This window comes from Corvus kubaryi, unplaced genomic scaffold, assembly GCF_017639235.1.
Source record: "Corvus kubaryi isolate FWS band 111438036 unplaced genomic scaffold, C.kubaryi_AGA036_p1.0 133, whole genome shotgun sequence".
Lineage (NCBI taxonomy): Eukaryota > Metazoa > Chordata > Aves > Passeriformes > Corvidae > Corvus > Corvus kubaryi.
In genome coordinates, this window is record NW_024580667.1 from 34984511 (window position 1) to 35012183 (window position 27673).

The window sequence follows — 27673 nt, forward strand, 5'->3', positions numbered from 1 at the left end:
ATGTGGATATCTGCGTGTGTCATGAAGTTAGCAGACAGACAGACTATGCTTCTTTTTCATTTTGTAACCTTTGTTCCTCTGTTGCTTTTCCATTTCTTATTTCAGGCTATGCACTTCACAAGCTATGCACTGCTGAGGTTGCAGCTGGGTACTTAGGTCAGTTCTGCATTCCCTGGCACAGGAGACATGGACTTGCTGGAGCAAGTCCAGTGCAAGGCCACAAAGATGATCAAAGGACTGGGAGCATCTTTCACACGAGGAGAGGCTGAGGGAAGTGGGACTGTCTGGCCTGGAGAAGGCCCAGAGGGATTTTATCGAAGTAAAGAAATGCCTGAAGGGAAATGAAGAGGATGAAACCAGGCTTTTCTCAGTGGTTCCCAGCAACAGGAACAGAGGCAATGGGCGCAAACTGAAACATGGGAGGCTCCCTCTGAAGATCAGGAAACACTTTTTCACTGTGAGGTTGATTGAACACTAGCACAGGTTGCCCAGCGAGGTGGTAGAGCCTCCATCCTTGGAGATACTCAAAAACCATCAGAACATGGTCCCGGGGCAAGCTGTTCTGGGTTGCCCGGCCTGAGCAGGGAGGGTTGGACCAGATGTTACCCTCAGTGATTCTGTGAACTGAGTACTTGCTCTTTGGTAGGTAGTTCTATCAGGAAAGGGGAATCACATCAGGTACACACAAAACACATGGTTTTACTTAAGTAAGTACTTAAGCAAAGGCAGAATTTTTAGTGAGTGGGTAGTCTCACTGATAGTAGCAATACTACTGATATTTATACTGTAACACCAATGTCAAATATTCAGAAGTTAACTAGATCAAACATTTAACTAACATTTACCTGAATCCACTTATAATCACAGTTACAAAGAGTCCAAGAAATATCATACTTTGACCAAAGACCTACATGAGACTAAACATGGATGACTGAAGGATATCCAGACTAACTGGAGGATGAAGGACAATGCGCAGCAGGACATGAATGTGGAGGTAACTGCATACATTAACAGACTGACCAATGACTCTCTTTGAGAAAGTACATATTTAATACTAATTTTAATTATGTAGAAGGGATGATAACTTAAATATGAACACCATACTGTGGGGTAATACAAATGCTTCTACATTCCTTTTAAAACATTTTTTAAAACAATAAAAAATTCAGCATGAATTGTTCACAATCACTCAAGAAAGATGTGAAAGAGGAAGAAAAACAACACAAAAATCAGTGATTCCTAGGTCTGATCAGGTATTAACTACATGATGTTATTTTTAAGACAAGAACTAAAACAATGAAAGTCTGGTTTAATTATTTTGCTCCCCCGCTGAATCACATTTTATCCTATAAATGCCAATTCTAAAGGACATGAATTCACTATACAGAAACACCTCAGCTGGATGAATAACTAACAGAAAGAATGGATAAAGTTCTTAACAAATAGAACCCAAAAGTACAATCCAAGTACACTTGGGAGCATTTAAGAGCAGATATCCATAGTCTATGTAAAACTAAGTTAGCCACTTCAAAATTATGAATAATAACTAATGTACTCAAAAAAACAGAACTGAAATTAAAACCATGCCTTCAACACCGTCTGAACTTTCTATCTTAACCTTAAGCTATTAAAGTACAAGCTCTAAATTACAGATGCTCTATGTTTTCCAATGTCTAAATATAAAAAGTGCAACTTTTCATACAATCTGAGAAAAGTAAATTCCAGTGTAGCACAGCAACAATGAAGAAAACTGTTGCATTCAGCTTAGTGAAATCTGCAAGTCAAGCAGGGTTTCAGAAACTTTTCAATTTCAGTTTCCTAAGGTTTGAACTAAACTCTACATAAATTCAAGGCAGCTCACAGTAGACTTGGTGGGTTCCAAATTTTGAACTTTATGCAGTGCAGGTCATCTTGCAAACAAGTAAAAAACCAATACTAGATAAGAAGAAAAGCTACAACACTAAAATCAAAGAAAGAGCCTGAAAGATACCTTCCCCCACGAAGTACAGCCCTAAGCTACTCAGAAAAACCCATGGCATGTGATCTGTCTGATGACATCATCCTAGAAAGTGGAGGGAATTGCATGTCTTAGTGGGACATGTCTTCTGCTGGTGACCAACCTGAGCTTCTTTAAGCAGGCGAGCTCTAGCTATGACTGAGCCTTGACACACCTCTCAAATTTCAATCCTACAAGAGTGTAGCAAGGAAAAATGTAAAGTGGGAATCCAAGAGATTTTAAAGGGGTGGGGGGAAAAAAAAAAGATGTATACATCCAGTGAAACATGAATACCACTTCCTAAGTTGTTTTGATTATTTTAAAGAAAAAAATAGTGAAGAAACTGTTTCAGGCCTTCACTAAACTGAGTGATATGCACTGCATGGAAGCACTTCCATAAACAACTACTGAAAGAATTAGAATTTTAGGCATCTCTAATATGTTTCCTAATTTTATGACACAAACCCCAAAAAACTCCTATCATAAGAAACAAATGTGGTCTGCATGTGCCAGGCATCATATATTCCTGGCAAAATAAATAACAAGAAATTAAATTAGTCTTATCAATCGTAAGAACATTACAGATTACTGATTACATCAGATTTGCGATTTTCTTTAACTCTACTTCTTAAATTCTCTCTTCCTTATAAATAGGCATCATGTATTTAAACAGCATGTTTTATACAACATACCAACAACTGACATACCAAAAGTACAATAGCTGATTGTCCAGTTTCATGTGGAGAGTAAAGAAACTGCCTTTAAGAGTGTATTCCTGTGCTGGATCCAGCATCAAAATTAGATCTAGCAAGATATACCTCATCACAAAGACAGACACAGCAGACCTGTATTCCAATAACAAAACTGTAATTTTTGCAACTGAGAACAATTCGCCTTCAAAAGTACAAATTGTCTAAAATTCCCTATCACCAGGCACATTACAAGAATGCCTACTTGCACGTTTCTGTAATGATGGCATCACTCAAAACCACTGAAAACAAGAACTCAAGGCAGTACAATTCTCAGTATGTCCATACCCTGCCTGGAATTCACAACTAAGATTAATGATACTAATGATACAAGGATGTAACTGGAAAGTCAGATCCCATTTAGTCATGTTCAAATACAGATTGTGAGAATTTAAATAAACCTAAACCAGGAACATAGTGAAGACAAAGTGGAAACTGACAACATCCTAGAAATCGTGCACCATCCATTTTGATATTCCACATAAGCAGAAGTTAAATTACAGAACAGCATCATAATACACTCATTTGAGTGGCTAAGTGATCTTCAGTGCTAAAAATACAGTGAAGTGTCTAACAGGCAATAAACTAGTAACTAAATATCACAGCTATCTGACCTGGTGTTAGTGCATTTACTCATCCCTTTTGTACAAATACCTGAAAATTTGAGTCCACAAAGACTAAGCTAGTAAGCTAGAAAAATGTCAAGAGTAGTAAGAATTACATAACATAGGTTGTCAGAAGGACTTAACATCAATTTGACAATCTATTAACTTCTGGCACTCTACATACACGTTATCAACCAACTACACCTGTAGTGCTAAAAGACACCTTTATAGAGTTGCATATCCTTTTTCAGATTATTTAATGTATCATGAAACTTTATTCCTTTATCAAGTTTTCTCAAAATTTATGGCAAACTATAATTTCTAACAGAGGAGAAAAAGAGACTTCTTAATCACAGAAGTGTGGCAGATATGCTACACCAAAAAAAAAAAAGGCTGAAATTCCTAGCATGAATTTCTTTTGAAATTGCAGCACTTATTACAAAGTGGAGTGCAGCTCTCTGCTTGCTGCGGAAAAAAATTTGAGACTGAAAACACATCATCATTGACAATGACTTAATTCATGCTGACTGAAGCAATATGAAAACTTGAAATTATTTTTTTTAGCCTTCCTGTGACACAGAGGTAGCTCAATTTAATCCTGTGGATTTACACCTAAGTAAAACATACTGTCAACCTGAAATGAAAAACACCATGCTAATTTATAAAAAAGATTACTAAGAAAGTTGAGAAAGTTTCATTATATATAAGAATAAAACTTTACATTAAAAGAGAATTAAAAAAGAACTGCATAATATATTACGAAACAAAAATTAAGCTGTTCTTTATATGTCTTTATAACCAAGTATACATACAGCTTCTGCCATCAGGAAAGAGGGAGTTAAAATGCCTTTCCATTTCTTTCCTTTCCTTCCCTCTCTAATGAACACCTGTTTGAAAGGAAGGGCTATTAAAAGAGCCAGCCGAGTAACAGGAAGGGTAGTGCATTCGGAGGAAGTCACAGATCCTTCGGAGGGCACAGAGGCTTGGGCTGATTTCCAGCGGAGACAGATTCTGGTTTGTTAGCTGCACTGCTATCATCGATATTTATAGCAAGATCAAATCATGAAAACATGTCACTATTTGCTGTTTTGTCACTCCTGTTATTAGTTATGCTGCAAATTCACAGAATACTTTGCAACAGTCAATGCAAATAGAATGCAAATGGAGACCAAACTACAGAGTTGTAGCAGCATTTCCCTCTGAGCTCAACCCGAGTTCAAATTAGTATGCAGCAAGGGCATAATTTGAGTTCTCCGGACTCCATCAATTTAGTAATGAGCTCCCTTGGAAGTGGTGGCACTCTTGCTGTCTGAAAAGGTTACAGTCTTTTGGGCCAAGAAATCAGTCTGAGCTCCTAATGTCTAAGTTCGTAAAATTTTAAGAGAAGCTCATCAGTATCTAATAATCTGAAGGATTTAGCACCATCTGTTTCAGCACTTAGTGCCTTAGTATCAAGAACAGAGTAAGAAAGGAAAAAGACCACACCTCCTTTATCTGACTGATGTGATGAACATGATTTTGTACCCTTACTGCCATTGTCATTGTGAAAAACAGCTATACTACAGATCTCCTAGGAGATCAGCAAAGTATGAAAAAGCCACTAAAAGCTGAGTTTTGGAATCAAAGCTTGAGGCTTGCTGAAAACTGAAAAAACCAAACCCCAACCCAGGGCACACATTTCTACCATTTCCTCAATAATGTCATTTATAGTTGTGGGTGTACAGCTATATCCATGGCAACAGAGAGCAGTGGCACCCTGAAAATATTAACTACCAATTTTGTCATCTGTCAGTTTATCACCAGCTAGTCAGTGCTTTACACATTTGTAAGTTGAAGAGGAAAACTTTCTACTTACCATCACAAAATATTACTTTGTAATTTCTGTTCGTTTTGAGTCCAAATATACTGTGCTGATCACATACATAACAGTGTTTTAAGCAACACACTGTTTTTATAACAGTAAGACTTACCAATCCACTTAAGGCTAAAATCCAGATATAGGAACCAGAAGTTAAGAGCTAGAAGACAAGAGCAGGGATTTAAATTTTTATTTTACAAAGTTATTGCTATATGAACTACTAAGCTGCAATATAATATAGGCTATGCACTCATCATGACAATGGAAGACATCAGACTTTTACCTCTGTTAAAATTCAGTTTAACATTAAAAAAAAGTATTCCAGAAGCAGCAAAGTGGAAAAAACACAGGGATCCAACAATTGCTCCCCTTCCACAGAACAATACATTTTATTTTCATATAGCTTACTGAGTATAACAGGATGTCAGTTATAGGCTGCACAGAAAAACAAGTCTGAAAGACAGACTGAAGCAAAGGAAATGACTCAGCAACGGGAGAAGAGTTCCAAGCAGGCAGGCACCCCAAGTGAAGCTCTCAGACATGCAGTCAGACAGACTAAGCACAAGCATCAAAATTAAAGGAATGGAGTTCTCACCCAGTGACATTTTGCTGACATGAAATCACAGAAATAAGTCGTAGTGAATTTTTAAAAAAATCCTGATAAGCCAACATGGCAGCCCATTGTTTCTAGCAAAGTATGTGACTAATCATCTGGAAAAGATTATTACCAACTGGAAAATGGACTGAAAATTAGACCAGTACTGGTTACTGAAATGTTCCTGCATGATGCTGTCTTAATCATAAGAACACCTTCCCTCTAGAGTTCTGACTACGGAAAGAGTGACTTGAGATAAGGGCAGAGTTTACAAATGAGGAGAAGGCAAATGAGTCTTCCCTCAGCCTCTGTGTGATGGCAGCAACTGTTCTGCACACAGCAGGGAGAGATCCCACACAGATATGGGGGTTAGTGACAGCACTGATCTGCACTGGAGGTGCTCAGTGTATGAAAGCAAAATACAAAAGACATGATGGAAAACAGGCCACACAATATCATGGCTTTCCCAAAGACTGCAATAATAGTGGAATTGATGGGTTCAGAAGAGAGGAAACAAGATTTCTGAAAGATCAAGAAAATAAGGTGCTGAAGCAGAAAGTGTAGGAAACCAAAGGCTGAACAGGAAAGAGGATGACTTAAATGTTCATGTGGAGCACAAGTCAACATTCTGAAACTGAATACTTTATCTAAAATACTCTCTACCACATTTCACGTAACTATGGTGTTTACCCCACTGCCAGTGCCAGAGCTACTTTTGAATCCCTAGAACATATAGAAATGAGCCTAATTCCTCACAAATTTGTATGTCTCCTATTTCATAATTCAGGTTGTAACACAACTGTCCATTCATTTCTAGGCTGCTGGGTTTGGGGTTTTTTTAAATTGTTTTTTGAACAATTACTGGCTTTCTACACAAAATAGCTATATTTTTCCAGTGATAGTTCACAGAATACTACATGATGTTGCTGTGCTCTATGTTACACTATTTTAAATTACCTGTCACATAGTAACGCATGATATACAAGTAAGATTAATTTATAGAAAAGTGAAATTCGCCAAAACCTTGATTATTTGCAAACAGTCTTACCATAAAAAATACTGTATTCTACACCTTCATTTGAACTCTAACAGACAAGGGAAAAAATAAACAAATTCAAGAATATAAGTAAACTGGAAAGGTGAAAGATACATATGCTTTAGGAACAAGTTCTGTTTTAATCTCTTTTTGTCTGATTCATTTTACTGACCAAAAAAAACCCCTGTAGAATTGTCTATTATATTTTTCCATGTAAGACAAGGTAAGAACACATCAGTTGCTCACCACTTCAGCATACTAGAAACACATGTTTCTCTGTGTTTTAGCTGATGGGATAGTTACTTGCTAAATGTATGTTGAATCGTGCATCAAAATTCATACACAAACATACAGAAATACTACAGAAAAACTAACTACTACATTATTAGTTTATTAAAAGATGAACAAGCAAGTACATACCATACCTGTAAACCCAGTATGTAGACCAGAGACTTGTTTGTGATAGAAAAGTGTCCCAATACTTGTGTCACCTGCACTCTTGGAATGGAGGAATAAAATGGAACAAACAGCGCAAACACAGGACCCAAGCTGCAGAAAGAAAGACACAGATGGTTATAAGAATGATACTAGCAACAGTAGTGTCAAAGAATCAAAAGGAGTTAATTCTAATAACAATCAAAATGTTACACCACCTTGCAAACAAAGGTCTTCCGTGGGAACCAACACTAGGTAACTTGTGGCATTCAAGGTAATAGATAAATTAGCAAATAAGAACAAGTGACAAAAAGTATTTTATTTCCAAATGTTTGGGACTGAAGGCAGAAGAGAAGGCAACATATTTCCTCTGATAGCAGATTTCTCCTATAAAGCACAGCACACAACAAGAACAGCAGTGATTTCCTGCATCAGAACAAAGTTTCTTTGATTCAAATGGACAAATGATAAGGATTTTACCTTTCCCAAAAGGTTAAGGAAACCACTTCACTTATGAAGCTACGCTCCTGGTATTTACCCAGACTTAAGGTGTTAGAGGATTGCCAATAGAGTACAGTATCTAAGATGGGAGTATTGACAGTTTGATTTAATTTCCCTTTGCCAGTGACTTCCTGGCCCTACAAATAAAACTTCCTTTAGGGTCCTCATCTTAATCACAACACAAGATGTTTTTTAAGTTTTTAAACCACCATTGGAAGGAATGTCATAGAATCTAAGACTTCAAGCACTTTTTACAATAAGCAGATGCCTAGACTGATCTTGTGAACATGAACTAGTGCATTTCATTCAGACACAGAGATACAAAGCCCATTTTCCTCACCATAAAGCACACAGAAAACGAAACCATGTCTTAAAAAACACAGAGGAGGCCACAGAAGAACCAATGCCAAAGGCATGGATATGGGAGATTCTAGGAGAAAAATACTTCCTAGGATGGAGAAGGTGAATTACAAAAGGTCTCTTCAGGCAGACACAACTTGCTGCACTGGAGGAGCTGTGAAAGCTGCAGGCAGGGGAGGCCACCAGCAAAGTGCCATCAGCCCCAGGTGAATGCTGAGCCATAGCTCTGCGCTGTCCCGGGCCCGACAGGCACAGGGTGCTGCATGGGGTGATTTTTCACTGATTATCAAAACTTTCAAGAGTTGCAGTTCCCACAGGACTTTACATTAAAGGGATCCTTCTGTACCCAGCAGGAATTCCACAAACAGCCCAGATCAGGACATCAGTAACTTGAACTGTTCAGTCAAAAATACATTTCCCTTCCAGAGAAACTACTGATAGCAGCAATCTATGGAAAATGATGGACTGAATATTAAAACTTACATTTCCTGAATAACTGCCAAGTGCAACACCCACAGCTATGAAAGAAAAAAAGAAAACACTTCAAATATTATTTTTACTGATTTAATGGTCTCTGGCTTAAGAGCATTTTGCTATATCATTTTGTTTGTTATATTTCAAGTTCAGCTTCGGGAAAAACTTCCAAAGACTTAAATACAGTTTAATTATAGAAACATTTTTAGTACCATCCATTTGACATACAGTCAGATGCACTTAAATGTACACAGAATGTCAACTCAGAAATTAATGAAAAATGTTCAATTTTGCATATAATCCTTTTTACAGAAAGAAAACACACCTGTATAAACATACACAACACATTCCTGAAATAAATTGAAATTATTTGAGTTGTAAGAGTCACAATGCTGTAAGAAAGCAACATACAAAAATCATTCTTCATCTGAAATTAGTCCATTGTAGACAATAGTCACTGAATAAATCAGGTTTTATACATGAAGATAGAAGAAACACAAAGAAAAAATGTATTTTCTCTTCTTAGGGAAGTATTTTTAAATTATTTCTTTCTACTCTCACCAAATTAACTGAGAGAATACCACATTTGTGGCATGCTTTTCAGGTTTTATTGATCCTGTGATAAACAGTGACTCAGAGATTTCACATGCAAGAGTGCACTCAATCATAAGATGGGAAAGTACAAAAAGGAATTTCCCAAGACTGCAAGTGCATTTTAAAAAGAGATTAGAGAATCCCAAAAGGTTCCCTAAATGTTAGTATTCACCATTTATGTCAACAGAGACCACAGAAAGCACCACCCAGTACAGAGTAATGATCAGCTTAATTCAAAGTCCAGTGTCTGACACTGCTCAGTACCCAACAACCTAGAGGAGCTGGATGAAACTTAGTGATGGGCCTTTTCTCCTAGAACAGTAAGTTCATAGGTACCACAGAGGTATGCTCCTAAAGGCTTCAGTGTTTGCTTTTTAGACAGAGTTCACATCTAATAGAAATAGATATTACCCATATATGCATTCAGGTATCTTTTTTTAAAATGCCAAAACTGGTGCCCTTCAAAACATTGTCTGAAACTCATTTGTACAGGCAACTACACTCGGTGAAAATTCATTCTGATTAATTTTAAACTTTCACCTTCAGCTTTCTTTATATAATTCTGTACTTCAAAAATTTCCTTTAATATTTTCTGTTGCCTTCAGAATTTTCTATAGTTTACTTATGCCTTATTTTAGAATATCTATATGAGGATGTTGCTTATCTACAGCAGGTCTGTTGGAGGAGTTATCCACGTAATAATACTGGAATATGGCTGACAAAGTAAAGGACAACAAAAGGATGGTTAAGGGAAATGCAGATCCACTGGTGAAAAAAGGGACGCACTGACAAAGGGCAAAAAAAATGGGCACTCAATGTCTTTTTGGGTCAGTTTTCACTGGTTAGTTTTGCCCTCAGGCCTTGCAGGTGGTCCCTGAGCCTCCTGTGGGACTGGAGCAACACCTGCTGTAAAGGAAGATATTTTGGAGGCTCTTGAGCCCAACTGATCACACAGGAGGCCGTACCTCAGGGTTCTGAGGGAGGTTGCCAATGCTACATCACTGAAACATCATGGTGATTAAGGCAGGTTCCTGATGACTGGAAAATTGCAAATGTCACACCCATCTTCATGGAGGGCAAGAAGAGGATCCAGGTAGCTACAAGCCTCACCTCTATCCCTGGGAAAGTTACAGAGCAAAGCTCCTAGAAGCCATTGCCAGCTACATGATGGACGAGGCAGCTGCTAATATCCCCTATGGATTTACCAGGAGTGACTCTGGTGCTGTTGTTAAGGAAGGGGAAGATGGCAAATGTTGTACACTCTGACTTTAGGATGCCCTTTGACTTGGTTTCCTCTTCAGCCCTTAAGGAAAAACAGGGAAGATATGCACTGTATAAGCAGATTTGAGGGAATCTGGCTGCACTGGACTCCAAGGGCTCTGATCAGCAGCACCAACTTTAATGGCAGCCACTTACTAGCAGCTTCCCTCAAGGACACACACTGGTCTTTATTAAATAGCCTGGATAATGGGACAGAGTGCACTCCCAACAAGGTAGCAAGTGAAATTAAATTGGAGGGAGCAGCCAATACTTCAGAGAGCAGGACCACATTCAGCTATTCCTTGATGGACTCGAGAAATGGGCTGACATTAGGAACCTTAAGGAGTTCAACAGAAGTAACTGTGGAGTCTTCCATCAGGGTTGGAATAACCTTGTGCAATGGCATAGACTGGCTAGAAAACAGATTTGCAGACAAGGATCTGGAGAATCTTTTCAGTGTTAGTCAGCCTTTGAGTGTCAGTTTATCCTTGCAGGAAAGGTCAATCACATACAGGGCAGCATTATCAATGTGTTATCCTCAGGCCAAGAGAAGTAATTGCTCAGCACTTCTTAGCCTGAACCTAAATCATTGTGTCCACTTCTGGGCTTCACACTTGAAGAAAGATATTAATATACTGGAGTAAGTCCAGACAGGGGCAATGACAGTCCAGTATTGTACCAGGCTGCCCAGAGCTACAGTCTCCATCCTCAGAGATACAGCCTGGACACATAGCCCAAAATAACCCATTCTTGTTGGATGTATTTTGAACCCAGGGTTGAACTAGATGACTGCCAGAGGTCCTGTCAAACCTAAGCTACCCTATTGCTCCATGAATAATCAAAGCCTTTTTCCTGAAGGTCATGGTCACTGGAGGAATTTCTGTTCCTCTGTTTCACTAGACAGGTGCAAACACCCATCCACATACTGTAAATAAAAGGACTGGTTCTTAACTCTTTTAGTCATGTTAATTAGTTGTTTGGTAGCATGTATCAGATTCAACATCTACAAGTCGAAAACATATTCCTATTGAAGGACTACTTCAATCTTTTCTTTTTCTTCACTTCTTTCTTATCCTCTTGTTTTTGCTTTCCCTTTCATCTCTTTTAGTCTCCTCTCCTGTACTTTCTCTCCTTTTGCAGAGACCTCCAGCCCAGCCCTTTGTTCACTACACTATGAGAATATCAGGAACATCCTTTCAAGTGCCATGATTAACTTCTACTAGAAATCTGAGATGTCTGTGTGCAATGAAGGGCTATAGACACAAACACATGCTGACTCTGAACGGAGTTTTTGCCCACTTCATATTTAGGAAGTTAATTTCAGTCATGTGGGTTAGAAAATAAATTTTTCAAACAAACCAGAAAACTCTAAAACCTGAAAAGTGAATTCTAGAGTTTGAACACTCCACATGGATACCATGTCTATCAGATGTACCAGATGTACTGTAGTAGCTGTCTTGACAATAATTATATTGTCATTTTGAAGAGCATGTTAAATTTTAAGATTTGCAGTGAAACAGAAACCATGACCAGATGGGAACATTCTAAATCATATGCATTGATGAGATTGGTTTTGTACAGAGAAAAAACCCATGACATGTAGGAACAATAGCCTTGAAAAAAAGAAATCAGAGATGTAAAAATTACCGTCAGAGAAGAAAAAATTAGGGGCAAGTACATCTTATAAGAGAAATGCACTATTTAAAGTCTAAAACAGTGACTATTAAATGCAGATTAAAATAAAACATTAGCACTACCAAATATATGCACAAAACAGAGGAAAAATGTTCTAAAATGCATGAAAAGAGGGTTAGAAAGCTAAATAAATGTAGCTTCTGCAAAAATACTTGCTGTTGTCAATGGAAGTTTTGTGGGATTAAGTTTGCAGAAATAACATGCTATTTTATTCAGAATGACTCACTACACTTAGTAACTGCGGTGCTGTGTTTTTCTTCATTCAAGTTCTTCAAAAAACCATTAAACTGACAAATTCACAACAACGTATTTTTCGGGGGACTAAAAATATCACTTATAAAACAGCTGCAGATAATACAGGCACGTAAACAGTGCACTTGGAACTCAAGCTACTAAATCACTTCAGTGACCTGCGCTCCTACAGTCTGTCCAAACACTGCCATATTAAACTTAAGGTGCCAGCCTTTATTCTGAACATGCTAAATATTCACAATAACATTCCTTACAATTAAGCAACTCTGTGGAATGTGACCACCCTGATAGATGTGTTCCTCTCCCTGCTGGAACCCTGGACTCAAAGGACCCACCTATTGCACCCAATCCTTTCACTACACATGAGCAGGGCACCCCACTGCCTGAAGTCTCTCAACAGCCGCAAAAGCATTTGGCTTTGTTACTCAATACTCACTAACACCAATATTTCACAGGAAAGCAGCAAGAAGGCAGAGAAAAAGTAAAAACCCAAGACAAAACTTGAAGTTGTGCATCTGGAGGTGAAAAGAAAGGTTCCTCTTGTCCTTGGATATCTCTGCAGAATCACTGCAACTTGGAGTTCATCAAAATTTGAGACTAATCATCTAATCAACACTTTACAATCCCCTCATGAAGGCAGAAGTCAAGACACCTATCCTAAAGTAAGCTTTAGTTTTTAATGCCAAGACTATCCAACAATATGTTTCGTAAACTGCTGGGTTCCATGCTACTTGCCTTGCCTGCCAAAAGCAAAACATGAAGTGTCTGCACATATATGGTAAACACAAACGTATATCACATTATTTAATTTAAATGTTCAAATCCCGTAACAGTCAAACAGATATTGGACCAAGAGCAGCTTTATCAGAACAGAAAACAAGCAGCTACAAGGATAAACAGCTAGTGAAAGAATGCAGCCTGTACCATTTAGCTCAAGCAAATAGCATTACATCATGCTAGGCTGGATTGGTAGCTAATACATCAGTGTGACTCAAAGGGTGCAATCTAGTACTGTATCTTAAGCAAAGGAAGGCAATATTTTATCAGATCTGAGCAGGAAACATACTGGCATTATTTTATAATGGTAACACAATTCTGAAACAAACATTTCCTTTAATAAGAAGCTGGGGTACTAATGTCAGCCCTTGAGCAAAGACATGTCTGCGTATCTCAAAATTTCCCATTTCTACAGCATATGTTAGGTGCTTGACAGGGAACCACACTGTGGTATTACTTTGCATACATATGAAGCAAGTTCCCTGTGCAATTTCCCTTTAAACAGTCCTTAATTCTCATTACTTCATTTAAAGAGATTTTACTCTCTGATGAAGCTGAATAATTAAAAAATTATTCAGAAACAAGTAAGAAAAAAATCTAGAATAAGAGCGGTAAGTTCTCCCAAACACTTTCTGAATGTGGTGTTAGAAGATGAATGCTCCATTAAGACTGAGGAGCTGAAAGCCCTCGATAGAGCCCTTCAGCTCTCTGGCATCTATGAGGCATCAAGCCATGTGTACACTGGGAGTTCAACACCAGGAAAATCAGTGTACAGTGTCAACCAAGTGCTCCAAGTAGGTACAAAAGTAGCTCACAAGGCTCTATGTTCTGCTATAGCAAAAACATTTCCTATCACACGAAGTACATTTAGTAAAGTGTAACTTTGTCATTAGATCTGCATTCACTTTAGGCTTTCTGATGAGATGGGCATGTTAGTAGAGATCCTATCTTTACACACCTTCACCACTAAAATGTCAGCCAACACCTGTGCTGTGAACACAGCCCTAACATTTCCAAAGAGGCATCCTACATTCTGCATGGGTTGGACTCGCCAAAAATAGCCTTATCGTGCCTTGTTTAAAATCAGGCCACCAAATGAGGTCATTTTAAAGATAGATAGTCCTTTGCAGTCATGAATGATCAGTATCAGTTCTTGGGGAAAATCCCAAGTAACTCTCAACCACAGTCTCTAACAGCAAACGAAAGGATTTTCCATCTATCTCTGATCTCCAAAACCCTCTTAACAAACACACAATTCAACTCTTACATCAAAGTTCTTCACCCAGAAACAAGGTTATTTCAGGTACAAATGGCTTAACTCACAGCTTGACATCCCATCCCTTTCCTACTCCCTAGCCACTCATTCTTATCAATATTATTTTAGGGGAATCAGATTTGTGTTTTAGAAGTTTTTTATCTTTCATGTATTTACCTTTTATTTTTCATTATTATTATTATTATCACTGCTTAAAATGCAACAAACAGCTTACAAAGGCAGACATTCTTATTAATCTCTCAAACTCTCAGAGTTCTTCAACTCCCTCATACATTTTTGAAAGGCCTTTCTGTAAATCCTCATCATTATGATACTAAAACCATGCTGGGAATGTCCACGGGTGTTTGAGACATCTGCTTTAACACCGCATCTCGGTATGTCTCGGTTTTGAGGTTTCCTTGTGCTGCATCAGATCTCATTGGTAAGAAGAAGTTTTAAAGCATGCACTGATCACACAGCCCTTTGCTGTAAATTAAGTTATTCTTAAATGCAGATGGCATATAAACAAAGTTTTTCACATATGAGAGGGATTTTAGTTGGTCAACAATTCGTCAAGTAAACCTCTGGGTAAAGTCCCTTCTGCGAAAGTCAGTAATGCGTAACTTCAGGGGGGAGGTGCAAGTGTTGTTTCTAATTACTCTCTTTGAACAGGCTAATTGTAAAAGGATCAAAAATAGATGCTTTCACATCCCATAAAACAGTAGGCAGCAAATCAAGACCGGCATACAAACAGGGTTGGTTTTTTCTAAGCACTTGAAAAAACCCTACCCCTCCCACAAAAGACTCACGTAATCACTCTTGAGAACAATGTGCAAGGCTAAATCTTCGCAGTCAAGCCATCCTGTTAATGCCCTTAACTGCTCAGAGGATCCAAGAAGCTACAGAGATGTAAGTACAGAAAAGAACTAACTTTTTACATTTTTCCTTTGTCACTGAGTAACAGCAAACAATTCCGGAAATATTTCCTTTTTTGCATTATACTGGATATTTTATAAATGATCTTTGTATAGGAAAGGCCCATGGAAGAAATTCTCTGATATTTTATATTCCCATATTAATATGCTGTTAGCTAGTTTCCATTTAAAGGATCTGTTGAGCCACAGAATCAACAAGTTATTTCAAGTCCTTTCTTATAATACAGCCTTCTGACAATCACAGGGAAACATTTCATGGTGCCTTACCTTAGACAATTTTTAAGCAACACTAATTTAAATTATACTAATGCAGAAATAGCTACTGTAGAAGTAGTAAGGGAAGCACTGAAGCTCTCAAGTCACTGAATCTCACAGAATAATAGTAGGAGACAGCCTTAAAACAAATCCATACTGTGGTTGTGAAGGCATAGCTTGCTCTTATCACGTGTGCTCCTTGTCTGTGAAAACAGCCTTTATTATCAGCTTGAAAACTCCTCTGTCACTCTTCTCATTTCTAAATATTGCAACAGAGCATTTTAAGAATTCAAAGTTTTATGAGCTGATTCCTCTTTTAACTTCTAGTACACATTTCTTTCAAGGTTTTTAGAATGCATTCTTCTTCTGAATTGCAATGACCAAACACCTTTCTCCTTATTACTGATCTTTGTGCCACAAAGCTGAAGAAATATTACAAGTGGTACGATTTTTATACACCTTCCCAATGTAAAAGGACCAATTTTTCCTATTATACTGGCAAAACAAGACAGATTGTTCAGCAGACAATAACTCAACTATCATTTATCTTAAAAAATAAGACAGAGTACATGCCTTTGAGCACAGAATACAAGAGGTCTGTCTAACATTTTCATGGCTGCTCCTGAAAAGACAAGAGGATTGAAAATTTACCTGGCAATTAGTCATTAAGAGCTCAAATCTCATTCCTTTCTGGTCAAAAGACTCAGAAGCAGGTATAAAGAATAATAAACTTAATATAGAAACTGAAATCTGAAGCTGTAATCCCTAAAATGAAGGACTATACCTGTACAGGTCTCATATAACTCAGAAAAAAACTCCAAACTCTAAAAGGTGTGCATGTTTTCTAGTATTAAAACACAAATTCTCATTTGACCACTTCTTTCTTCTGCTTGCAAGAATGTAATTGTCAGTGGCTCACACTTTTATTTTGCTTATTTGCTCTAGTTTTAGGCTCTCTCCTTTTTACATTTAGTATAGTTAAGTAAGTATAAACTGAAGGGAAGTTAATCATCTAGCATCAGCACAGCTCTTCATGTTAGTATGTGTTTTTGGCAGAGATTATTTATGTTAGATAGTTCTCATACTTTTTGTAGAACAGATCACCCTTGTAAAGAGAGATCCAACAGATAAGACCGAGGCGTACACTTCAAATGACTTCCACTTTTTCTTTAACTAGATATACAGCATTTCAGCTCAACTTCTTTTATTTTGATCTCACTTACTGTAGTTTTTATTATTTTTTAGTACCAAACATAACTGTAATACAACAACTGTCATGCTAAATCTATAGTTATAGACAAAAGCAGGACCATAAAGATCCCACAGTGTTGTAAATTTGCATAATCTGTTAAGCGCTTAAAGAATATTGTAATTCTTTACAGTCATTGTTAAGACAATTTAATGAATTAAATACATATTTGGGATTCTCTGATGTGCGTGTTACAAATTTGGGTTTACTATGCCAACAAATTTGGGTCTACACCAAAGAGGGATAAAAGCGTTAGCCTGGAAACTCCCTCATCAAAATTAGCTGTGGGTTGTGACCTGAGGACTCAGGTCACTCAGTCATTAGGCTGACTCACCGGCCTTTAGAACACAAAACTCAACAGCTTTTGAAAAAAAATTAACCTAAAGCAGTAAATGCATATGAGTGCTAAAGTGTTAGAAAGAAAGAGGAAGCTTTAGGACATGTCTGTCTCTCGCCTCAGCTTTGATTAAACCACGTGCAGTCCCCAGCTGCCAGTCCATAAACATAGATACTATGTACCCTAGGTATATGCTCTTTTCTGTACTAACAAAGCGTTCTATGCAACATAGCACGCACACTTTTAATACACATAACTTAATTGAATCATGCCTTTTCCTCAGAGGAAACACTCTATAATAAAGATGACCCACATGGTAAAATAGAAATCCAAAGAGTAAATATGACTGGTCAACAGAAAAAAAAAAAAAAATTGAGATTAAAGAAAAAATTAAACCTACATAAACATAGAACTGCATATTTCCCATCTTCCACTGTTTTAAAACAATGTAAGACCTACACAGATTATAGATATACAGGACTGTAAGATCAGTGAAGCTTGTGGGGAAGAGAAGTCTCCTTCCTGACCATTCCTTTAAAATAATTTACACTCTTTACGCATAGATAAACAACATTATCCTCCAATATGTTTTGTTAAGGAAATATTGCCCATCTCATAGTGACTAAACCATACTATGTATAGAGCGCCAGGAGAGATCTTTCTAATGAACTGCTGTGCCTTTTCAAGAATTTAGTTAGTATCCCTCTTAAATTAGCTACTGGACCAGGGATAAATGGACCAGGGATTCAACTCCAAAGAATGAAAATGATGAAGACGCACAGAGAAATCACATGTTAGATTACAATACACAGTAAAACCCTTCTACATGTTCCCTGTTCTGCCAAAAAGCAAGAGTTGAGAACACAAGAAATTTCATTTAGTATACAGAGAGAGCTTTATACCATTGCTTGCACACAATCCCAGCCCACATAGTCTAAGGTGCAACACTGCAATTGCTGGCTCACAGCTTAAGTCTATGCTTCATAACAGTTAAATGTGTGCAATATTATGATACTACATACAAAGCTCATTATACATGAACATGTCTATGAAGCTTTGGATTACATAGTACTTCCAGACTGGAGTCACCATCCTGTTCATCAAACACCTCTTGCTGTGGGGATTAAACACAAAACAAATGTAGAAACGTAAAACAAATTACTAATGCCAGTCAAATGTTTTCACACAACATGAATCTTCTACACCATTTATTTTTTCTTCTTTGATGAGATTACAATATTGGTTTAGAAAGGCACCTGCACAGATTTCAGACATGCTAGATTTTGTAAACAGCTTGCCATTGTGCTGTGAATTTTTTCCCCAGGTGGATGCTATTGCTGTGAAACACCAAGAAGCACAGAGAATAGACTAGCAGCTGCCTAGCTAACAAATCTCGTAAAGCAATTGGCTAAAGAAATATGGCGGTCAGAAAGCAAACATAGTGCTAAGACTTGAAAATGGCAAGTGAAAGAACAACAAAGAAGAGCCTGCACTGGTTGCAAGCCTGGGCATAGTATTTAGCAGTAAAATTAATTGTAAACTTCTCCCAGGTCGAAGCAGACAGCAATGGCCATGCCCTTATACTGAAGTTATCCTCTGACACACTGAATCAGAGAAATACTCCTGGATCACAGTAAACTAACATCACAAACTCCCAGTGCAATGCTACACAACTCTATCTTGCATACATAATCAACTGAGCAGAAAAAGCAGGGACGTAGTGGTGAGAATGCCTCCAGGCACACTAATGCCAAGAGCCATCTGGAAACCCAAGTCCTGTGTGGGACACAGCTGGGGTTAGAACAGACATCAAAGGATTATTTCACCTTGTGGTGAAATATTTGAGAAGCTTACCTCGAATTGCCCAAACCATGAGATTGTGTACAGGTAAGGAGACTCAATAAAAATAGCAATTGTAAATTAATTTTAGAGACATTTAAGTAAGAGACACACATTTTTTAACAGGGAAGTTGACTGACCAAAGACTAGAGTACAAATGGTTAATTTGCTTTCTCTTCAGTTCTCCAAATCAAGATAAACAGCATCTTAGAAAATATGCTTTAAATGAAAAGTTACTGGAATCCATACACAATAACTAAAATAATATAATAACCTGGACTATACAGAAGACTACATTAAGTGAGTAAGCAGTCTGTGTCACTGAGTGTTTATAGACTCAGAAAATGTAAAAACCTGAACAACCTTCTTTACAATACAGATATACAGACAGGAATTTTCAGGACTTTATACCTTAAAATTTTGCATGTGACTCTAAGCCAAAAACCTCTGGTACTGTTTTCTAAAATTATTTGTTAAGGGAAATTAATATTATCTTTCTTCCAAGTATATACTTAAAAGTAATATCATGAATAAACCTGGAAAGCCACTGGAAGGGTATTTAATCCAACAAGCTAGAAGAGCAAAAGTTTTAGTAGTGATTCTGGAGGGTAACTTAATTGGTGCATCTGGATTTGGGACAGTAAATGGCCATATTCTCACAGGTTATTCAGGCACACAGCTCATTAAAACAGAGTCATGTCCAGCTAGTCTGAGTTTTGCAGCAGTAAGAATGTAACATTCTCCATTTTTTCTCCAATAATACAAAACTCACAACAAGTATTCAAAATGTTCTTTTTTTAGATACATTCTGTGCAGGATGTCATGTGCTGTATGTATAATAAGTGGATTACTCAGGATTGCTGACAAGAAATAAACAGCAACGTGACACAAGGAATAGGATTTAAAAAAATATATCTCATCTTACTTAATAGTCTAGACACCTTTCAGGAAGAAAATAGTTTTTAAATTATGCCCTCTACAAAATTGCCAAGAAAATGTGAAATACCTGCTGAGGTGAATCAAGTTCATCCAACAACAATTGGAGTTCCCAAGTACAAAGAAGTTACCACAGCTCAGGTGATGCACATTATAGTGGATGGTATCAACTTTATCATCTGTTTGGACCACAAACCAGATAAAATCTCTCTCTCTCTCATTTTTTGTTTTTTAAATAAATATATTCAGGTAATACAGCACCTAAACACCTTGGTGACTCTCAAAAATGCCCATACATACCTACAGATGGAGAAAACACTAATACTCATCTAGAGCATTGTAGAATGTGTTCCCTACATTAAGAGTCAAAATATTTTGGGTATAACAGAGGATCAAAAAGAACATTTTCTGCCCCCAGAGCTGACTCCCACAGCAGGCAAAAGAGCCTGCCAAGGAGCACAGCTTAGCTGATGTGCACAGTGCCCTGGAAGATCCATGAGCTGTGCTCCTCCCTCTGTCTCCTCATCCATTTGTGGCCAGTTTGTCCTGCCATGTTCCAATGTATATCCAAGCTAGCACCATGGATAGACACAAACACTATCTCAGCTAGGACTCCTCAACATAGCCACAGTTATATGTGAGGATGAACATCCTATTTTGAGCAACAAGCTCTAGATTAATTTATTACATTAAAGATCCAACTTCATAGGACAAAATTAGGTAACATGCAATTTATGAAATTCTACTCCTGATGTACAAAAAATATATTTTTTACTGAATTTGCAGTTTTTTTCCTAAACGACAGTTCAATGTGTTTGTATAATAGATATTCTACATTTTACATACATTTATAGAAAGACATATGAATGGATGTGCCAATTAGGTGCATTATTTTTGAACCAAAACTGTTACAACTTTAAAGCAAAAATAAAATTATGCACTTAATATGCTGTAGCTAGTTACGGCAATTGAACTGTTTATCATAAATCTTAGATTATCCTTTCCCATATATGTTGACAAAATGGTTTTACCTAGACTTTGAGAAAGATTCATAGAAGATAGATGTGCTGCTGGGAAAGTGAACAAGAATCAGAAGCATTTAAATATGAGAAACAAAACAAAATACCTCGCTGACTCATATACAGGTGCCTACACAAACCCACACCATTTTAGGCAAAAAGAAGCCTGTTACACTTAGGTAAAGCAAAAGCCATCCTGAACACTTCTACAAGGGAAAAGATGGGAGAAAATCATACCAGAACTATCCTCGGGGTAATAAGTACTGCATTAATCAGTCACCAAACACGCTAACATGAAGACAGCGTGAACAATGCAGAATTAACTAACATAAAATTACTGACATTCTTAAATCTGCGCTACAGCTGGAGTTGTTATTTACCAGATTAGTTCCTTTATTCAAGGCACAGAACTCCCACTTTGGATTTGACATACAACCCTGAATGCAGTATTCCCACCTCTTGACGGACAGTACTTACTTCACAAATCTCTATGAATCAGAACATTGTACATCTATCAGTCAGACATCACTCACCTGTCTTCCACTGTCTGCAGGTTTACTGTTTACAGAGAACCATTAATTGTGAACACCCTGAAATAAGAGGACAATCTCCTCAAATCATGGAAGAAAGCACTAACCTTTTAATGCTTTCACAAGTTAATAAAAGGATAATGAATGCTTTCTAAAATGCGTGGTTTAAATCCCTTAAAACTGAGAGGTATTTCCCAGAAAGAATTTTTTGAAGTACAACAGGCTACAGTTGCTTGTAAATATTGTGTGTTGAAAGAGACATCCTCAGAAATAACATAGACATGTTATTTAAAGGTACAAAACAGACTTAAATTTCCACTTGCAACAGCATTATCTTCAGGTAGTATTCTGTGTTAAAGCAGAATCAATCTTGTTTTGACTGATGTTTAAATTCATAAATGGTGCCTCTAAGAGGCACCCTTTTGTAGAACAGCTGCTTGAGGAGTATCATGAGACGCCCCATCCTTTCTGAGATTTATGTCTACATTATACAACTGTCAGGGAACAGCAGACCTAAGAAATGTTTGCACTGAGAGCAGTATCAACAGGATGGGGTTATTTCAATTTTTGAAATTCTGCTGGATCATTTAAAAATATTTTTAAGTCCCCCAAATCACTGCCACTTTGCAACTCTTCTATGCTACTTATGACTGTACAGATGAAACAATTTCTAAAATCTACTAAATTGACAAAGTGTAAAATAGTTCACCTGCATTATCTTTCTTTAGCACTGTCACTAAAGAGTGATTAAAGTAGTAGTCTTAAGAATTTATGTATGTAACAACATTTGAATTAGCTTCCAAAAGCCAATTCTTAAAACTAGAATTAAACAAGTTGAGTTATTATGGTGGAATCTATGATCTTAAAGGTCTTTTCCAACCTAAGTGAATCTATGATTCTGTTATAATGTCAATGTGATAAGAATGCAGGAAAAAAAAAGTTCCTCTAAACAAGTTAAAGAATCACAATGTGAATTGTTAGAAACAAAAAATCCCTTAAAATTAACTGAAACACATTTAAAACATTTGTCTGCTTGTCTGATCCTTGGGGACTTCATATGATCGTTTATCATGTGGTTTCTTCAGACTCTTTTTCCCCGTCAGATTGCTTTAAACAGTCTCCCACCTCCTGAACGTCTATAGACTTCACTTTTCAAATATATTACATCCCTGGTTTACTACATTGCTGATTTTCTTTATTAGAGAAGAAATTGGGATCAAAACAGAAAAGCCAAAAGGAGGCATTTGTTTGTTTACAGATAGAGTCTTGACAAGTATTTCACAGCAATGAAGTTTCATTTCAGTTTTTTAGTCTTATTTTGCAACAGAGGCTGTCCATCGTTATGTAGAAGCAGTTTATCTACATTAATTACAAAATTTCCCTTTTGTTGTTTTTTTTTTTTCCTTCATGTTAGGTCTACTGAGCTTCCTGCAACAACAGTGGTTGCAGAAATGGACCCTTTCACAGCATCTGAGGCCAACATTTCCACCTGCGATTTATACGAGCACAAAGACACAGCACGGATATTACTGTCGGTCTTCTATGGCTCCATCTTGATTCTTGGGGTGCTTGGAAACACCATTGCCCTCACCGTCATTTTTAAGAACAGAAAGAAGATCAACTCCACTACCCTCTATTCAACAAATCTCGTCTTCTCCGATCTGCTGTTCTGCATTGCCTTGCCAACCAGGATAGCCTACTATGCCCTGGGATTTCACTGGCCCTTTGGAGAAGCGCTGTGTCGAATAACCGCGCTCTTGTTCTACATCAACACCTACGCCGGTGTGAACTTCATGACATGCTTGAGCATTGACAGGTTCTTTGCTGTTGTCCACCCCTTCCGATACAAGATCAGAAGGATTAAATATGCCAAGGGCATGTGTGTCTTTGTCTGGTTTCTTGTATTCAGTCAAACTTTCCCGCTACTTATACAATCCATGTCACAGGAAGAAGAAGAAAGGACTACATGTATGGAATATCCAAACTTTGAGAAAATAGAACATCTGCCATTTATACTTCTTGCTGCCTGTTTAATAGGGTATCTTATTCCCCTGGGGATTATACTATTTTGCTACTCTCAAATCAGCTGCAAACTTTTTCAAACAGCCAAGGAAAATCCACTGACTGAAAAATCAGGGATAAATAAAAAAGCTATCAATACAATCATATTTGTAATTATAGTGTTCATCATCTGCTTTACCCCTTATCATGTTGCAATCATACAACACATGATTAAGAAACTTCAGCAAGAACCCTTGTGCACTGAAAAGAAAATTTTCCAGAAGTCACTCCATTATACTGTATTTCTGATGAATTTTAACTGCTGCCTAGATCCTTTCATCTATTTCTTTGCATGCAAAGGATACAAGAGAACTGTACTGAAAATACTGAGACGACAAGTGAGTGTATCACTTTCAAGCGCTGCCAGGTCACATCACGAAGAAAGCTCACGTGACGTGGGAGAAACGCAAATGACGGTACTTGCTAAATCTTCCAATGGAAAGCTACCTGAAAAATAAAGTCTGTAGTATACCACGGTGGACAAAGACTAAAAAATCCAGGGTCCATAGCAAAAACTCTTAGAGCTCCCTGCAGCTTAAGTAGAATTCAGTTTCTCAGGATGTCAGGGAATCAAGGAGTGATGGACTGAAAAAGAATTATCACAGGACAGCTGGAAAACTCAGCATTATAATCTTCTTGCTGTATCCTTTCAACCGATCTCTTATTTTTTCCAGCAAATATGCACCATTGTGAATGTTCAGATTCCATGCTGCACTTACATATGCCTGGATGTTATTAACTCAAGCAGAATCAATTCACACTTTGGATTGAACACAAATAGAGCTTACAATTCAGACCAACTACAACCAGAACATCTGAAAATTTCAAGACCTCTAGCTGAGCTCCAATTACCAATTACAGCAATGGCTTTGTTGGTCCAGTCACACAAACAAAGGAAATCAAATTTTGAGATAAAATGGACAACTTCTGTGCTCATTTGACTATGACAAGTACTTAGTTTACAGACCTTTGGAGGTGAAACTGCTTTTTACAATATTTGGAGCACAAATGCCTTATTGGACAAGTCACATAGAAAACATTGTCAAATATAACACATGAAAAGCAAACGAACTGTTTGGTTCTTTCCAACACTGAACATCTCCTGTATGTTAAATCACTCATCTTCACAAGGTGTATTTACTTGCTTTACTCCTTTTCCTAAAGGAAAACTTTCCTTTCTAGTGTGTATTGTAAAAAGTCTCTCTCTACTCCTATTGTATATAGATTATTTATAAACACAAATGGAAGCAAGAGACTGTAATATGAAAACTGCACCATTTCAGTTAAAAGAACGGTGATACAGTGTTCTGAAGAACTTCTGCTGAAGTCAGACATGGACACAGGACAAACGTTTTAGAAACCTGAATAAATGTTCATAGTTGAGACCACTAAAAAGTAAATTAATGGATTAATTCTGATAGTGTGAGACGGCTACCTCTCTTTATGAACTGTTTACCTGAGAGATCAATAAATGAGAACAGCAGAATTGGCTGGGAAAGAACAAGTTTTCCCATCATGCCTTCATAAAGCATATCTAGGATCCCTTTAGGCATGCTGAAATTGGCTCAGGAAATACATCAAATGACTTAAACACATCCTGCTGGAATCACCTCCATACCAGCTGAGAATCCAGGATGTAAGCCCTGGGTTCCTGCTGACGCGCCCTTCCGTCACGTTTCAGTTTCCTTCCCTACTTCATTTCTGGCCCCACTATCTTTTCTTTAGTGTTCTATCTTATTAATATGCCTTCACTAGCCAACACAACTTGGTAACTCAGCCAGGAGGTTGTGATGGAAAATTAAAGAGTGCCTGATAATCATTAGTAAAAACTGTGCCAGATGTCAGAATAAATGTTATTTATTGCAGCTGTATCTCTCTGACATTGAGGTTGTACTGGAAGTCAGACATATTACATTTGTCATCTTTTCAATGCCTTCCTTCCTCACATGTTGACCTCTGCCTACCTGCAAACACAGAAGGGTCATATCTGAAGAGCAGTACGGAAACATTAAATTAACAATTATTTTTTTATGGCAAAGAAACCACAAAACCCCCTATATTTCATACCACTTAGACTGCCAAAATTGAGGTTCTAAATCTAAAATTCTAATTCTCTCTTTTCTAACTCTAAAAGACACTATGCAGCTTCAGAAAAGGAGCGTAAGAAGAATAATTTTTATCAGAAGTTCTGCTTAATTCTGCATGTTCTAGCAGTTCTATTCTTGTCAGCTTTTTTAATAAACTATTTAAAATTATTATTTAAGAATGTGTTCCTATTGGAGTAAGCAAATGGTAACAGGATAAAATCACAGACAGACCACAAATGAATACCTAGAAGTTGTAGAAACAAAATATATGTATTATTAACATCACACCAGTACAAGCTTATTTTAGTCTAATAATGTCTAGGCTTTTTGGGGTTTTTAGTATTCATTTCATCTAATTGTGATTATAAAATCTTAAAGACAAGAAGCCTTTTTTATATTTGTCCGTAAAATATAACTTAAATATGTATTAAAACACCACATACTGCAGGTAACTACACTTTTCTAAGTGGAAACAAAGTGAAGATTTCTATTGAAAATCTTTCTCCATCCCCATTTTCTCACATTAGCAATTCTGTTATTTTCAATATTAGATTTTGTTTCTAAATCACATCAGCGTTCCCAAACAGCTAACTTTACATCAAAATACTGCTCTAGCGTGAGTCCAGTTAGATATGGGTTTGAGAAAAGCTACTCTTTTCTCCTTATTTAAAAGTTTCTCAAATGCTGAAGTAACCAATAAAATAAAAACCTTTAAAAGCTAAGACAAGCCCAGTTTCCTGACAAAAGTCCTACAAGCACAAACATAGATGGACAATGACAATTCATATCTGTGGCAGCTGATGCCACTGCTCCTCCTCACTCCTTGTCAGGATGCACTTGCAGCTCGAGCACGCTTGTGTCAATGAGGAGATTCTTTTCTGTCATCTGCTAGAAGTAGCAGTGGGAGATTCTCTTGCCTTGGGACACTGCACTGAAGTAAAACATTTAGAGAGCATCTGCCTTGTTCCTTGTACCAGCTGTGCTATGGGGATGGCACAGGACAAGGAGTCCTAGCCCTAATACTAACACTGCATGTCCACTGCTGACATCTCTCTCGAATCTTATCTGGTCAGGAATGTGACAGAGCATTTAGAAAGTAAAAATTATGATGGTAGCCAAATGGTGCATTTTGGCTGTCTCTGTCCAAGTCCAGAAAAGAAAGCTGGATAGACATTTACTGTCAAACACATGATGAAGTAAAGGTGCACCATGTGAAAAATCCCAAAACACACACACTTCAGCAGAAGAGCATTTAGTACCTTCATCTTTTCTTTCACCAAGAACACAAAACTAAAGAGTAATACTGCAAGTACCCTCAGCTGCCTTGGACTCAAAGGTATTGAAGACTAACTGATACTGTGGAGATAAAGAAGGCACTCTCCTGTGGTTTGCAGTCTCAGCAGATGAGGACAGGTATTCCCCAGGGCATTGCTGTCTGACTGTTTGGTCTGCAGCTCTGACAGTTACGTAGATGAGGAACCTGTAAGCAGCATGGTCATCTAGCAAAACACAGTGACAGCAAGAGTCAGAAGTTGTAAACATGCTACCACAAATAACACAGTTCTTGAAAGCGGTTAGTGACTCCTCTTAAATCGGAAAACTCATTAGTATAAGAAAAAAGGAAGGTTTTGAGTTCTTTTAAATAAATATTCCATTTAAGACTAACACTGTTCTGGAACTTGCAAGCTTTTAGGTAAGCAAGGAATGAAGAGACTCAAATAAAATGATGAGACAATCTGCAACATAGGAAAAATAAACAGCCTACAGTTGAAGAGAAAGAGAAGAAACGCTTTGCCTTATATGACCAGTTCTGGAGGAACTGAAAAGCAGTGACATACCCTGTTATCTTCTATCACCACATCTGTGGCACAGAGCAGGGGAACAACTGAAGATAAACTAAGGTTTGTATTCAGCAGTATCCCACTGGCTCAATATAGAGCTAGTGTGTCAACAGACACAACGAATTACTTGAAGAACAACAAA

General features: G+C 37.5%; 2 protein-coding genes across 4 annotated transcripts in view; one reads left to right on the forward strand and one right to left on the reverse strand.

Moving 5' to 3' along the window:
* Positions 1 to 27673, reverse strand: part of UBAC2 (UBA domain containing 2) — an 89203-nt gene that overhangs the window by 24120 nt on the left and 37410 nt on the right. For 2 of the 3 annotated variants that reach the window (XM_042043113.1, XM_042043122.1), the window contains exons 5-6: positions 7265 to 7388; positions 5321 to 5368 (exon numbers count right to left, since the gene is read on the reverse strand). In XM_042043113.1, coding sequence (XP_041899047.1) covers positions 5321 to 5368; positions 7265 to 7388 — 172 coding nt within the window. Of the gene's footprint in view, positions 1 to 5320; positions 5369 to 7259; positions 7389 to 27673 lie in introns of all 3 variants that reach the window. The other variant, XM_042043133.1, reaches the window with a different exon arrangement.
* On the forward strand, positions 15038 to 25858 carry LOC121671429 (G-protein coupled receptor 183-like). The gene is made up of 2 exons (XM_042043099.1): positions 15038 to 15351; positions 22957 to 25858. Exons 1-2 carry the CDS (start codon positions 15311 to 15313, stop codon positions 24059 to 24061), a joined length of 1146 nt encoding a protein of 381 aa, XP_041899033.1. The 5' UTR covers positions 15038 to 15310; the 3' UTR covers positions 24062 to 25858.

What these genes read in the sequence shown, in the direction of transcription:
- LOC121671429 (XM_042043099.1), top strand. Translation starts at nt 15,311, where the DNA reads ATGCCCTTAACTGCTCAGAGGATCCAAGAAGCTACAGAGAT. An exon ending in ATCCAAGAAGCTACAGAGAT is followed by an intron (nt 15,352 to 22,956) that starts GTAAGTACAGAA and finishes CCTTCATGTTAG; the next exon opens with GTCTACTGAGCTTCCTGCAA.